The sequence below is a fragment of the Chlorocebus sabaeus genome, chromosome 9, assembly GCF_047675955.1.
Source record: "Chlorocebus sabaeus isolate Y175 chromosome 9, mChlSab1.0.hap1, whole genome shotgun sequence".
Taxonomy (NCBI): domain Eukaryota; kingdom Metazoa; phylum Chordata; class Mammalia; order Primates; family Cercopithecidae; genus Chlorocebus; species Chlorocebus sabaeus.
The window spans coordinates 96,083,584-96,098,067 of NC_132912.1; the positions used below are offsets into that span (position 1 = coordinate 96,083,584).

General features: G+C 42.3%; 1 protein-coding gene across 2 annotated transcripts in view; it reads right to left on the minus strand.

Moving 5' to 3' along the window:
• MYOF (myoferlin) overlaps positions 1 to 14,484 on the minus strand; it is a 171,805-nt gene that overhangs the window by 51,058 nt on the left and 106,263 nt on the right. For both annotated transcript variants that reach the window (XM_038009266.2, XM_007963586.3), the window contains exons 25-29: positions 11,954 to 12,085; positions 8,681 to 8,844; positions 6,260 to 6,374; positions 3,415 to 3,520; positions 1,800 to 1,945 (exon numbers count right to left, since the gene is read on the minus strand). In XM_038009266.2, the coding sequence (XP_037865194.2) occupies positions 1,800 to 1,945; positions 3,415 to 3,520; positions 6,260 to 6,374; positions 8,681 to 8,844; positions 11,954 to 12,085 (663 nt within the window). The remainder of the gene's footprint in view (positions 1 to 1,799; positions 1,946 to 3,414; positions 3,521 to 6,259; positions 6,375 to 8,680; positions 8,845 to 11,953; positions 12,086 to 14,484) is intronic.

The following is a 14,484-nucleotide window of genomic DNA, read 5'->3' on the forward strand; positions in this document are numbered from 1 at the left end:
GGAGAAAATGTTTGCAATCTATACATCTGACAAAGGTCTAATATCCAGAATCCACAAGGAATGTAAGCAAATTTACAAGAAAAAAAAAAAAAACCTCATTAAAAAGTGGGCAAAGGACATGAACAGATACATCTCAAAAGAAAACATTTCTGTGGCCAACAAACATATGAAAAAAGGCTCAACATCACTGATCACTAGAGAAATGCAAATCAAAACCACAATGAGATACCATCTCACACTAGTCAGAATAGAGATTAAAAGGTCAAGAAACAGATGCTGGTGAGGCTGTGGAGAAATAGGAACGCTTTTACACTATTGGTGGGAGGGTAAATTAGTTCCACCATTGTGGAAGACAGTGTGGCGGTTCTTCAAAGACCTAGAACCGGAAATGCCATTTGACCCAGCAATCCCATTACTGGGTATATACCCAGAGGAATATAAATCATTCTATTATAAAGATACATGCACACGTATTTTCACTGCAGAACTCTTCGCAATAGTAAAGACATGGAATCAATCCAAATGTCCATCAATGATAAAGAAAATGTGGTACATACACACCATGGAATACTATGCAGACATAAAAAGGAACGATGTCCTTTGCAGGGGACATGGATGGAGCTGGAAACCATTATCCTCAGCAAACTAACAGAGGAACAGAAAACCAAGCACCGCATGTTCTCACTTTTAGGTGGGAGCTGAACAATGAGAACACATGGACACCGGGAGGGGACCATCACACACTGGGGCCGGGGAGTGGAGGGAGGGAGAACATCAGGATGAACAGTTAATGCATGCTGGGTTTAATATCTAGGTGATGGGTTGATAGGTGCAGCAAACCACCATGGCACACATTTACCTGTGTAACAAACCTGCATGTCCTACACATGTATCTTAGAACTTAAATTAAAAAAAAAGACTCATTCATTCATTAGCTCATTTATTTGACTAGATTATTTACTGGGAGCACATTTCTGAGTTAGCAAGGCGGATACAAAGATGACTATGGCTCAATTTTTGCTTCCAGAAGCTCACCATCTAATAAAAATAATGTCATAGTACCTACCAGAGTTACCCATTCTGTGGAATAGAAAGAGTTCCTGTTTGGACTTAGCTTAGCCTGGGTTCCAACACCAGCTTTGTCACTTACTAAACACTTGGCCTACAGCAAGTGTATTTAAACTCTGTGAGCATTATCTGTCAAATGGGCATAAAATCCAAACCTTACAGACTATAGATGATGCATATTCAGTACCCAGCATTAGAGAAAGCCAATTCTATACATGCCACTTATTATTACGAGTGTTATTGTTCTATTTATTACTATTCCATTTAAAGCTTACAATACCCTAATTAAAAGGTATAGATATTATTCCCATTTTGCAGATGAGAAAGAAAGGGAATTCAGGGTTTGAATCCTTACACATCTTGTTCCAAGTCCTGAGCTATTACCGCTACTATATTACGCTGCCAAAATAGTTTCTGTTTCTTTTAACACCTTTGTAGCAGTTCTCAACATTTAGCCTGCCTGGGAATCACCTGGATGGTTTACTGAACTACAGCTGGCTGGGCCCACGCCCAGGATTTCTAAATCAGTAGGTTCGGGGTGGGATATTTCTAACAAATTCCCAGGTGATGATGATATTGCTGGCTGGGGTGGACTCACTTTGAGAACCCTTGAGTGCAGTATTAGGCTCTGGATTTGTGAGTAGTTTCTGCAGAAATGGCTAGTGAGCTGGGTCTCTGTGGTCAGGAGGGCAGAGCTCCCCAGTACAGCTCCCTTCCCTTGCTTCTCTTACCCTTGCAGTGCTTGAAGCAGTCTGTGTTAAATCTTTCTTGCGTTTTCGGACCAGCCTTCGCCGTCTATGAGTGTGGTACATTTTCTCTGCTGCAACCCAGGATTTGGGCTTATGATCAGGAGGAATGGTGATTCCATATTCCCAGCCTGGAACACAGTTTGTGAATGGTTACCTAAAAGAGATGCACTTGCCAGATCACCAAATAAACCTCCAGGAAACATTCGGTCACTCTCCCTGCCCCCAGATGTTCTGTACTATCGTGATCGAATGCGTGGCTGTTTTCACTTTGCTGGGATATTCAGCCAAACAGAATACAGCCTCATTCCCATTCAGCTCCTCAAAATGCTTCCTTGGTGACCATGTTCTCCCTCACTTTTAGGCTTCCAGTCATTCACGGTAATTGAGTGCACTTAAGAATAAAGCACAGTTCAAGAGGCAGGAAGAAACACCAGGTATGCGTGTGGACTGTGCAGTTGCACAGCCTGGGTTCAAATCCTAGCATCACCACATGTTGGCTGTTAACTAAATAGGTTTCCAGCAAGTTGGTAAACCCGCCTATGGCCCAATTTCCCCACTGTAAAGATAAAACACACCTTTTGATAGGGTTACAGTATTTTAACACTATCAAAATAACATATGCAAAGCATTAGGGCCATACTTAGCCCATAGTTATTGCCCAGTCAAATGCTAACGATTATTCCAAGATCTGGTGTGTGCACTGAGATCAGCGAAGAGCTTACAATCGATTTGAAATCTTCTGGGTCAATGCCAGTTCTATGCACCATGCATAAAGAAAGAAATGAATCAGATTTTCTCTTTTGATAATTCCAAATGCTATTGTTCACTTAACTTTAATTATGGTTCAGAAAAAGACACACACCAGAAGCTGTATCAATAGTCTGCATCATTGCTGCATAGGACGACTTTAAGGGTAGTTTACAGTTCTCTTGTCTGAGTCGGGGGGCCCTGAATGTGTTGTTCCCAGGGAGGTTATGGGGTGTGGTTAGAATAGAGAAAATCTTGACTCTAGCTCCCTCCCAAATTATCATCCTGGATCCCCAAGTATCTCAAAACCCAACCAGTTGGCCCTATCACCTGATGTTTTTCACCCCTGCCCACTTAGCACTTGTCCATACACTTGCCTGTCCCTTGGATTCTACATTTGATTAGTCACAGATGGTGCCACATGACCCAGATGCCACAGACTAGTGGTCCCCAACCTTTCTTGCAACAAGGACCAGTTTCATGGGAGACAATTTTTCTATGGACAGGGTTGTGGGGTAGGGGAGGATGGCTAGATTCCCACAAGGAGCACGCACTAGACCCCTGTCACGTGCGGTTCACAATAGAGTTCGCACTCTTAGGAGAATCTAATGCCGCTGCATATCTGACAGGAGGCGGAGCTCAGATGGTAAGGCTCCCTTGCCTGCCACTCACCTCCTGCTGTGCGGCCCTGTTCCTAACAGGCCATGAACTGGTACCGGTCTGTGGCCCAGGGAGCTGGGGACCCCTGCCGTAGACCAAAGTGAGGCCCCTCTCTCCCAAGCAACCTTTACCCTGATTAACCAAGGCCCTGCTGCAGAGCCCTGATCAGGTCACAGATGTACAATTTTACCTTTCTCATCCACCGCTCTATTTATGTCATAAGACCATGCATCATCTTCCCACTCCCAACCTGGAGGACAAGTCAACTCGCTGGGCGATGCTGCTTTGTCGCCGTTCTTACAAAACAAAAATAAAAACAAAGAAGAGAGGTAAGCCATAATGTCAGTCAGATGCAAAGGGTCCGATACAGTTCCTCACTTAACTATGGCATTCACACCTTTACTTAGATACCATCTTAGAGATCCATTTCACTCAGAAAAATCTCTAATCTTTATTTATTCACAATTACTAAATAGTAATTAGTTTAAACTATCTTTTGTTTTTACTATTAGGAAATAGTATTAGGTTCAATCACGTGAAATTGCTGTTTTTGTAGGTTAAAGTGGTTGAATCTCAGCAATTTCTCATGGTTCAACTTAATATTATGAAATGGTGCAACTCTCCTTATGAGGGGTTACATGGGAAAGAATCCATCAGAGAATGGGTAAAACATTAAAGACACATGGTTGGTTGGTTGCTTGTTTTGAGATGGAGTCTCGCTCTGTTGCCCAGGCTGGAGTGCAGTGGCATAATCTCGGCTCACTGCAACCTCCGCCTCCCGGGTTCAAGCAATTCTCCTGCCTCGACCTCTTGAGTAGCTGGGATTACAAGCGCCCACCACCATGCGTGGCTAATTTTTGTATTTTTAGTGGAGACGGGGTTTCACCATGTTAGCCAGGATGGTCTTGAACTCCTGACCTCATGATCTGCCCACCTCAGCCTCCCAAAGTGCTGGGATTACAGGTGTAAGCCACTGCACCTGGCCTGTTTTGGTTTCTTGTTTTTTGTTTTTGAGACGGAGTCTCGCTCTGTCACCCAAGCTGGAGTGCAGTGGTACGAACTCAGCTCACTGCAAGCTCTGCCTCCTGTGTTCACGCCATTCTCCTCCCTCAGCCTCCCGAGTAGCTGGGACTACAGGTGCCCGCCACCATGCCCAGCTAATTTTTTGTATTTTTAGTAGAGACGGGGTTTCACCATGTTAGCCAGGATGGTCTCGATCTCCTGACCTCGTGATCCACCCACCTAGGCCTCCCAAAGTGCTGGGATTACAGGCGTGAGCCACCGCGCCTGGCCCTGTTTTTTTTTTTTTTTGTTTTGTTTTGTTTTTGTTTTTTGAGACAGAGTTTTTCTCTGTCACACAGGCTGGAGTGCAGTGGCGCGATCTCGAGTCACTGCAACCTCCCTTCCCAGGTTCAAGCGATCCTCCCACCTCAGCCTCCCAAGTAGCTGGGATTACAGGCACCCACCACCACACCTGGCTACTTTTTGTATTTTTAGTATAGATGGGGTTTCATTATGTTGGCCAGGCTGGTCTCAAACTCCCGACTTTCAGTGATCCACCCACCTCAGCCTCCCAAAGTGCTGGGATTACAGATGTGAGCCATCACACCTGGCAGACACATGTTTTTGAGTACAGGGAAATGCTACTGGAGGTTCATCATGTTAATCATACACAATTGAGCAAAATTTATGTGAAATATTGACTTAAGTTTGCATAAAACTGAAGACAGTTATGAAAAGAAAATTCCGAAGCGAAGGAAAAAAAGGTGGCCCATAAACATGAAAAAATACTCAGCTTCACTTTAAGAGAGTGAAAATTGAAATAACAACAGGATACCACTTATAATATGTGGCAAATGTTATAAAGTGGGATGGATGGTGAATGTTTAGGCAAACAGGCTTCTCATATTTTTGTTGAAAATATGAATTTATAAAACCTTTTTGAAGGTTATAAAATTTTAGCAAAATTTTATATGCATTGAAACCTAGACCAAATGCAAGGATCTTCCCTACAGATAAACTTCCATAAACATACAAAAATGTATGTTTAAGGATGTTCACTGTTACATTGCTTATAAAAACCAACGACTCAAAACCAAAAGCACCTAAATGCCCAGAAAGAGGGGATTAAATGAATTAGAGTAGGTACATATAATAAAACGTTCTGCAGCCATTTTTTAAAAGCTCATAGATCTATATGCATTGATACAAAAAATGTCCAAGATACATTATTATGTGAAAAATACAAGCTATGAAACTGTGTGTACAACACAATTCTATTTAGGCAGGGAAAAAGGAAGTTATATACTTGTTTATGAACAGAAAACAGACATCAGTGGTTATCTTCGGGGAGTGGAATATGGATTGGGGAGAAGAATTACTTTTGATTTCCTTTAAGGCTGCTTGGATTTTTTTAAAGACAGAAACATTTCATTTGTTACAATATTAAAAACTAGGCCAAGCTTGGTGTCTCATGCCTGTAATCCCAGCACTTTGTGAAGCTGAGGCTGGAGGATTGCTTGAAGCCAGAAGTTCAAGACCCGCATGGGCAACATAATAAGAACCCATTTCTACAAAAAAATAAAAAGTTATTCCGGCATGGTGGCATGTCCCTGTAGTGCCAGCTACCGGGGAGGCTGAGGCAGGAGGACTGCTTGAGCCCATGAATTTGGCGTTAGAGTGAGCTATGATCGCACCACTATGCTCCAGCCTGGGAAACAGAAAGAGCCCATCTCAAAAAACCCTCAAACAACAACAACAAAACTCTAGTTAGATAATAATAAAAATGTACCTAAAAAATTTGCACAATCCAAACTATATCATGTTTCAACATCTAGTTAAATAGGCCTCATTTCTTTTCTAAAGAAAATACTTCTTGTGGCACTTGTGTGGCTTAAGCTGTAAGTGGAAGACTCTTCAGAACATAAGATGGAGCAGAGGACAGGGTAAAGCCCAAGCCAAGTGGCTGCTGGGTTACCCGCAGATGGCGATCAGAGGTGACAGGTGAGAGTTTCTCTCCAGAGCAGGCCACTCACCGCATCCGTGTAGGTGTCCTCGGCCGGCTTCCAATCTCCCCCCGGGTAGCGGCTCTCGTTCTGATAGACTTCATCAGTGAACTCCGTGTGACCCGCATCTGCTTCAGTCAGCAAGCTACGGGGCGGGCAGGGCTCGAGTTACCCAAGGAGACCGGGTAACTGGCAGCCTCCGCGATTGCCAACACTCAGGAAGCATCTACACCCTGGGAGTGGTACCACTTCCCTCCTCACTTTACCCCTGTTGGTTCTGACTCCAAATTCCTCTTTGTACTAATCGCTTTTGACATTCCTTTGAAGAAAGGGCCTGCTGGAACAATGTGACCTAAATCATAGAGACCTCCTCAAATTAGCAAGGTTGCTCCTTCTCAGTAATGAGGATGGAGTCTGGGAAAACAGTACTGTGGGCAGCTTCTTACAGAGACCACAGACAGAGCTTTCCATGTTTCTGTTTCAGTTCGGGGCTGCTCAGCTTTTTCTCAATGAAACTCTTGGCTAACAGTTCAAAAGAAAAGGGAGCTGTCCCCGCTATTTTTTAAAACCGAGTGGAGACAGTCTCATGAAGCCAAATGCGGCTTGCTAACACAAACTGAAGGGAGGAGTTTAAGTTTTTTGGAGAGTTCCTAGGTAGACAGCCAAACCAGGTCATTTAAGACTCCAAACTCCATTTGGGCGTTTGGGAAATCCATACGGACTCTCTGCCATGTTAATTTTCCTCTTGGATTTGGAATTCTTTGGACAACCCACAGAGGAAAGTTACAGAGGTTCCAACTTTGACTCAAGTCTTCTGCCAGGTAACCTACTCAAATGAGGGGTTTTTTCCTTCATTGTTTCTGCATCTTTTCTCTGCTGTATTCTCCCCTAGAATCCAGCACAGGAAAGGAATCAAAAAGCAAATAGTCCCAATCATTTATATAAATTGGGCATCACTTCTCCGGGCCTCAAAAAAGGAGAGTAAAAGCCCTGGCTGCTGCCTCTAGGATTCCATCCAGCCCTGACATGCTTTGACCTTCTGCTTTTTCTGTCACAATTTCCCTATCCTTTCCCTGTCCTCACTAACCTTCCTTCCTTCCAGCCAATTCAAACCCCATTTTCCCTCCCCTCACTAATCTCCCCCAACTCCACCCAGAGCAAGCTGCCTGAATTGAAAGCAGTCACAAGCAAGCAAGCATGTTTGAGTCTTAAGGGAGCAGTATTTTCGCTTCCCTCCCTCCCTCCCTAATGCCTATGCAATCACAGGAAATGAACAACAGAGAGACCAAACTCTAGTTAGAGGCCTTTAAAATTCAACTTCACAAGCTTCTTCCCTCCCAAATCAAGGATGCTGTCATAAGATGGCAAGAAGAGGGAATGCTGGTTCTAATGTTCTTGGCAGCATTTAGAAAACAGGCTACAGTGTCCCCCAGACTCCAAGGGAACCATCGTTACCACCTTCTACTGTCTGTTTTCTTTCTTTTTAATAACAGCTTTTGAGATGTAGTTCACATATATGGAATTCATCCACTTACAGTGTACTTCCTACTGCTTCTTGCAGACGTTCTAGCATAATAGTTGAGTAGTGGTTTTGGTGCCCAAGCTAGACTTGGATTCTAGCCCTAACTATATCATTGGCAAGCTATGTGCCTTTGGACAAGTTATTTAATCTCTCTAGATCTCAGTTTCCTCATTTGCAAAGTGGAGATACTACTACTACTTGTTGGGAGATAATTCTCTGCGAGTCTCTTGTGTTTCTGCGCATCTTGCAGGCTCAGGCACCGACTACCTTTGTTATGGGCTATCTTCTCAAAGATGTTGATATGCGGAACACTGAGATAGTGTCTCTCTGCACAGCAAAGGGCCAGCCTGCTTACTGCCCATTATAAAAAATTCAAGTCCCCTAAGCTTAGAGTTCTCTCATATAACTCAATCCACTGTGTGTACAAGTGTCATCTGGCCCTCTTCATGTTACTCTGTGGGAATTGGGGCATGAAGAAGTCGAGCAAATATTGATACTCTGGCATTGCTATTGCTGTGGGCAATAAAGTTCTTTTATTCTAACCCAGGAGTCATGTGCCGGCATCTGTGAAACTGTCACGGGAGACCTTGTTTGCTTGCAAGTAGCGTCAAATCTCAGATCCTTCTTGCCACTGCCTCCCTTGTAGGGCTGTAGTAAAGATTAAATAAGATGATGCCAGTGCCCAGCATACTGCCTGACACAGTCAAGCATAATAAGTTCTCAAAATGTTAGTTACCAGGTGCTTTTTATATTTGCCTGTCTTATGGTGGAACATCTTTCAACTTTCTATAAATTTCAATGGACTTAGTTTTGCTCAGTGGGTGTTACACAAATATTATCAAGAATGATGATGGAGATATAATATATTTAGCAATTTCTAGAGAAAGATCTCATTGCTATCCTTTTTACTCAGAAAATGGACAACTTACCTTCTTTCAGGATCAACTATCCACTCTCCTTCCCATTCCCAGCCTTTTGGAGGCAGAAAAAATTCCCTCTTGAGTTTTATTTTTCCTGTGACATCAGAAAACTTATGACGTCCTACTAATCCAGAAGTGCCCCATTTTCCAAACATAAGAGCTTGATTTTCATACTATTAAAAAAGAGATAAAATTGGAGAAACGCCATCAGAGAGCAAAAAATAAAGCTAGCACACACATTTTCAAGTTAATCGAGAACTTAGGCTAGACAACCACAGAAAACAGAATAAAGCTTTATGCTCAGAAGGTATGGACCTAACGTGAGCTGTTACTGATTATGCAACTTTGGATAAATCATTCACCTTTCTAAGACTCAGTGTTCTCATCTGAAAACTGAGGATAATGCTACCTCTCCTATAGAGTTGTTCGGAGTTTAAACGAGCAAATGATTGTGAACGTGCTTTTTAAATAGCGATATAGCATCCTAATTGTTTCTATTATAATTTTGAATGGCTCAAGATAGTTCTGCGAACCTTATCTCTTAAATACCTATGAAAGTCCTCAGCTTATGAACGAGCAGATTTTATAAAATTTATTTGTAAGTCTACTGCTGAGAACTCGGGGCACATTTCCCTGTAGAAACAATATACAATTAATGTTGCCATTTCCCAAGCAGTCCACCAAAACACCCATCTGAAACATGAAGGTCCTTTAGTACCCAGCCCTTATTGGACCTAAAAGTTGAGCCTTAATTCCATCTGGAGTGTGGCAAGGAGACCAGGGCCTCTCTGGGAAGCAGACTGAATGGCAATGGCACCTCTGGCTTCTAAGGCATTCCTCTCCAAGTTAGAATCTATAAATGTAGGATGGTCTGCTCTTCATCATGGCAACCATGGAGAGGGTAGAGATTTGCCAGTGTGGTGGGTGTCCCTATTTGGATCCAGACTAGAATTTCCAACTGTCTGCTGATGAATCCACTGAGATGATTTGCATAAACCATAGGAAAGTTTTTGGTTGAAGGAGAAAGGAGGAGATTTGAGTGGGGGCCTGATTAGGAAATTGGAATCAAGAGGACACAATAGTGCCTATCTCAGATACTGGCTCTCAGCCTGGAGGGGAGATGTGCTTCGGGCAGAAAGTAGAGGAACTGTTATCCTAAGGGACCTTAAGGCTTGGGGTCACATGACATGGACACAGAATGGAGAACAAGACCTTCCTGCTGTTCTGCTTGGAAGCCAGCATAGCTTTAGCAAAATCCAGGCAAAGACTTTGGCATGGACAAGAGGGTATCAGCAGCAGTGGAGATGGGAGCCTCAAGAGGCTTTGAGCGCTGTGGCTTTAGTCAGCAGGACTAGGGCAGGACAGTAAGAAAAAAGTACTCATGAGCAAGCACAAGTGAAGCACCTCAAAGACTCCCAGAAATCTCGGGAGGAAATTTTGTAGAAAATTAAATGCTAGTATTAGCACATGAAGGCAAGAGCCAGTAAAATTTCCATTATTATTATTAATGTGCCTCTGCTTGTACTCACAGGTGAGTCACACAGAACAACAGAAATGGGTGATCATCTCTCTACATGAGTTGAAACTCAGGCTTCACTCTATGCAGGGAAGGATCCGAAAATGGGAAAGAGTGGAAGGAAGGCCTGGGCTGGTCGATCATTGCTCAGGGCTGCTTTCTCCAGGTTTAGACCCAGCCTCAGAGCTGGAGGGCAGGTGGATGCCAAGAAATCCTACAGGAAGGCAGGAATGAGCCTCTCCTTATATATGCCATGAAGCCCCTACTCCACCCTATCCGGCTGGGTGGACATCAACATCCTCCACTCAGGGCCTCCCTCGTGGCCTCCAGCACACCTTCTATCTTCACTAGCACTTCCAAGCCTGAGTGCGAGGGCTTGTGTGTTTCCCACACATTCCACTATTTCTTAAAGTGGTCCCCACTGTCGCCCCATGTTGGAATCACCACTGGTGCTAATCCCTAACCTAAGCTACAGAATCAGAATCCCCAGGGTGCCCCTGGAGTCTGCATGCTTAACAAGATACCCAGTTTTGCAATCATTGCAATAGACTGTGAGATCCTTGAGGACAAGGCTTGGCTTCTTCATCATCTTCAGCAGCTGGCTACCTGGCTCAGTGCCTGGCATGAAGCCACCACTCCCTAAAAGCTTCGATGGACAGATGGATGGATGGAGGAATGAATGATTGGGTGGACAGTAGGATAAATTGTCATCATTTATTTATTCATTCAATAAACACGCATTGGGACCTATTATGTGCCAGGAACTGTTGAATTAATAAAAAGTAAAAATAAAAGATGGTCATGGGTTGTCTTGCCCAGCAAGCAGATCAGAGCCACAGTCCTGAACCAGCTGCCAGGCATAGCAGTGGGTAGCAGGAACAGATTTCTAGATTAGCTAAAATGATGACAGTCTTCTCCTCGTTGATTTGAGCATGAAGGCCTATGTGTAGAGCGGTGTTCATCTGAAAATTGTCAGAAGAGACCCACCAAATACATCTAGTAAATTTAAGTCAATAAGCACTTGAGTTAAAAATAGTAAAAAAAAAATCAAAATAATAGTAAAAAAAAATCAAAATAATTCTACTTTTAGCTGTAAACGTTTGTGAACATTGTTTTCATTGGTTTAATTGTAATGAGACTTTTCATTAACTAGGTGGATTTTAAGCTCAGTGAAGGTTTTACAAATTATCTCTATTGTTTTTGAAGTATTCAGGCAGCTTTTTTTTTGCCCCTGGACGAGCCTATCTGAGGCTTCCCTTAAGTGTGAAATGGGTCTTCAGGGGTTTTAAGACCCTCTACCCCAAGTAAACTTATCAAGATGTGAACATCTCAAGAGTCCCCTCTCCTGGGTTGGGACACACCCCTCTCCTGGGTGTGTGTGTGTGTGTGTGTGTGTGTGTTTGTGTACTCTATTTAGTGTTCCTGCATCAGGCACCAATAAGATTATTACAGAGTTCTAGTTTTGAGAGCTAGAAAGGCACCCATTTTCAGTACTGCTGGGAGCATTGCAGTGGAAGTCATCTAAGTCATCTCTTGGAATTATCGCACAAAAGTGTTCATCACCATGGTGTGTTCCGATGTTGACAATAAAATCTCAAGAGCATCTTCTCTTATCCCCTTAGGTTAAGATCCCTTGGATGGGATTTTAGGGGATGGTAAGGAGGGCTGTGGTCGTTTTTGGTATGTAAATGTTTTCCATAAAGGTGAAAAGTAAAAGTATCCCTCCCCCAACCAAAGAAGAAAAGATAGTGAATTATTAAAGGTACCATTTCAGCAAAGACGGTGAAAGTTCCTTCTGCGAAGCTGTTAAACTTCTTCTCCACAGCACTTAAGCCTAGCCAGATGTTCACCCGCAGCTCCACAGGCACCTTTGGCCCATTGTTTTTCTCCTGTGGATACTGTGAGATGAACAATAGCATGTGATGTTACATTAGGCACAGCACGGACTGTGACATTATGTTAAAGCCAAAAGCAGAGCGAACATCTAATCACTGCTCTCACCAGTCTAATTTTATGTTTGCTTCAGTTAAAACATTTCCAGATGACCCTACAGCAAAGATTAAAATCACAATTAAAGCAGCAGATCTCACAGTGTGATCCATAGATTCCTACCGGTCCCTGAGACATTTTCAGGAGGTCCACAAGGTCAAAACGATTTTTCTAATAATACTAACATGGTATTTATCTTCTTTACTGTATTGGTACTTGCATGGGTGGTGCAGAAGCAACAGTGGAAAAAACTCCTGCACTGTAGCAGGACCAAGGCAGGATTGCCAAACTGGACCTAGTGGTAACAGTAAAAGTAATAGTAATAATAACTGCAATCTCAGTAAAGAACCAAAATTCCAGTTTCACTAAAGAATTATCTTTTCCTGGCCGGGCGCGGTGGCTCAAGCCTGTAATCCCAGCACTTTGGGAGGCTGAGACGGGCGGATCACGAGGTCAGGAGATCGAGACCATCCTGGCTAACACGGTGAAACCCAGTCTCTACTAAAACAAATACAAAAAAATTAGCCGGGCGCGGTGGCGGGCGCCTGTAGTCCCAGCTACTCAGGAGGCTGAAGCAGGAGAATGGCGTGAACCCGGGAGGCGGAGCTTGCAGTGAGCCGAAATCGCGCCACTGCACTCCAGCCTGGGCGACAGAGCGAGACTCCGTCTCAAACAAAAAAAAAAAAAAAAAAAAAAAAAAAAAGAATTATCTTTTCCTTCTTTTCCCCTGTGCAAAAACATAAAAATAAAAGGATTCTGTTGATCAAGCAGTAAAGATTACTAATTTTTTTTTAAGACAGAGTCTCACTCTGTTGCTGGAGTACAGTGGCTCAGTCTCGGCTCACTGCACCCTTGACCTCCCGGGCTCAAGCAATCCTCCCACCCCAGCTGCCAGAGTAGCTGGGATTGCAGATGCATGCCACCATGCCTGGCTAATTTTTGTATTTTTTGTAGAGACGGGGGGTCCTGCCATGTTGCCCGGTCGGGTCTTGAAGTCCTGAACTCAAACGATCCGCCCACCTCAGCCTCCCAAAGTGCTGGGATGACAGGCGTGCACCACTGTGCCCAGACAAGATTACCAATCTTATTAAATCTCGACCCTTGAATACATGTCTTGTTAATATTTTGTGCGACGACATGGGAAGTAGACGCGAAGCACTTCTGCTGCATATTGGCATATGATGGTTGTCTTGAGAAAAAGCTCTTGTGCAATTTTTTGAGTTGTAAGTTGAACTAGATTTTTGAAAAATGAAATATCACTTTTACTTAAAACTGCAATTGACAAATATCACTTTTACTTAAAAGTGCAATTGAATAACTTGGTTATTCCAATTTGAGTATGGGGCAGGCTTTTTTTTTTTTTTTTTTAACATAAATAAAGCGAGCCTCTCACTCCAAGGAAAAGAACTCTTTTTTGTTGGTGATGACAAAATTCAAGCTTTCAAGTAAAATAATAGAGTGCTGGAAAACTTGAATCTATAACAGTAAGTTTGATAGCTTCCCAAACACAAAGACTTTCTGATAAGTGATATTAACAAATGTGATTTTAAAGTGTGATTTTTTTCAATATTGTTTGACAAAATGTGTCATAACTCAGTGATCTACATAATTCCATGAATTTTCCAAATGATTGTACATTATGTTACAAAATCATGCATAAATAAAAGAGTCATTCAAAGTTCAAGAAAGACCAAGAACTTTAATGTAGCTGAGTATGAAAAATACATTGATATGGTTTCAGGTTTCACATTGCAATTAACCTTTTTAAAAGCTACCACTTGAGTTTGGTGTTATATCAAAGATGAATATTCATAATTATCTGAAAAGGTTATTATAATACTCCTCCCTTTTCCAACTACATATCTATGTGAGGCCAGATCCTCTTCATATACTTCAACCAAATAACTAATTCCATCAGCTTAAATGCATAAGATGAGAGAATCCAGTTACGTTTCTGTTCAGCAAGACATTAAAGAAGTTTGCAAAAATGTAAAATAGTCTCACTCTGCTTTCTGATTTACTACACAAAATGTATTTTGTAAAAATACATAGTTTATGTTAACAATTATGTTAACATTTTAAATTAAATACATAATTGAAGTAATTTATGTTAGTAATGGGTTTGTTATTATTATGGTTAAATCAATAAATATTTTTAATATTTATCAGTTTTGATTTCTATTACAGTAAATATTGATAGGTATAACCCACATAAATCAAAGCTCTCTGGGGTCTTCAATCTTTTTTTTCTAAAGTATAAAGGGATCTCAAGACCAGAAAAACTCACGAGTTAAACAGCTCCCTAAAC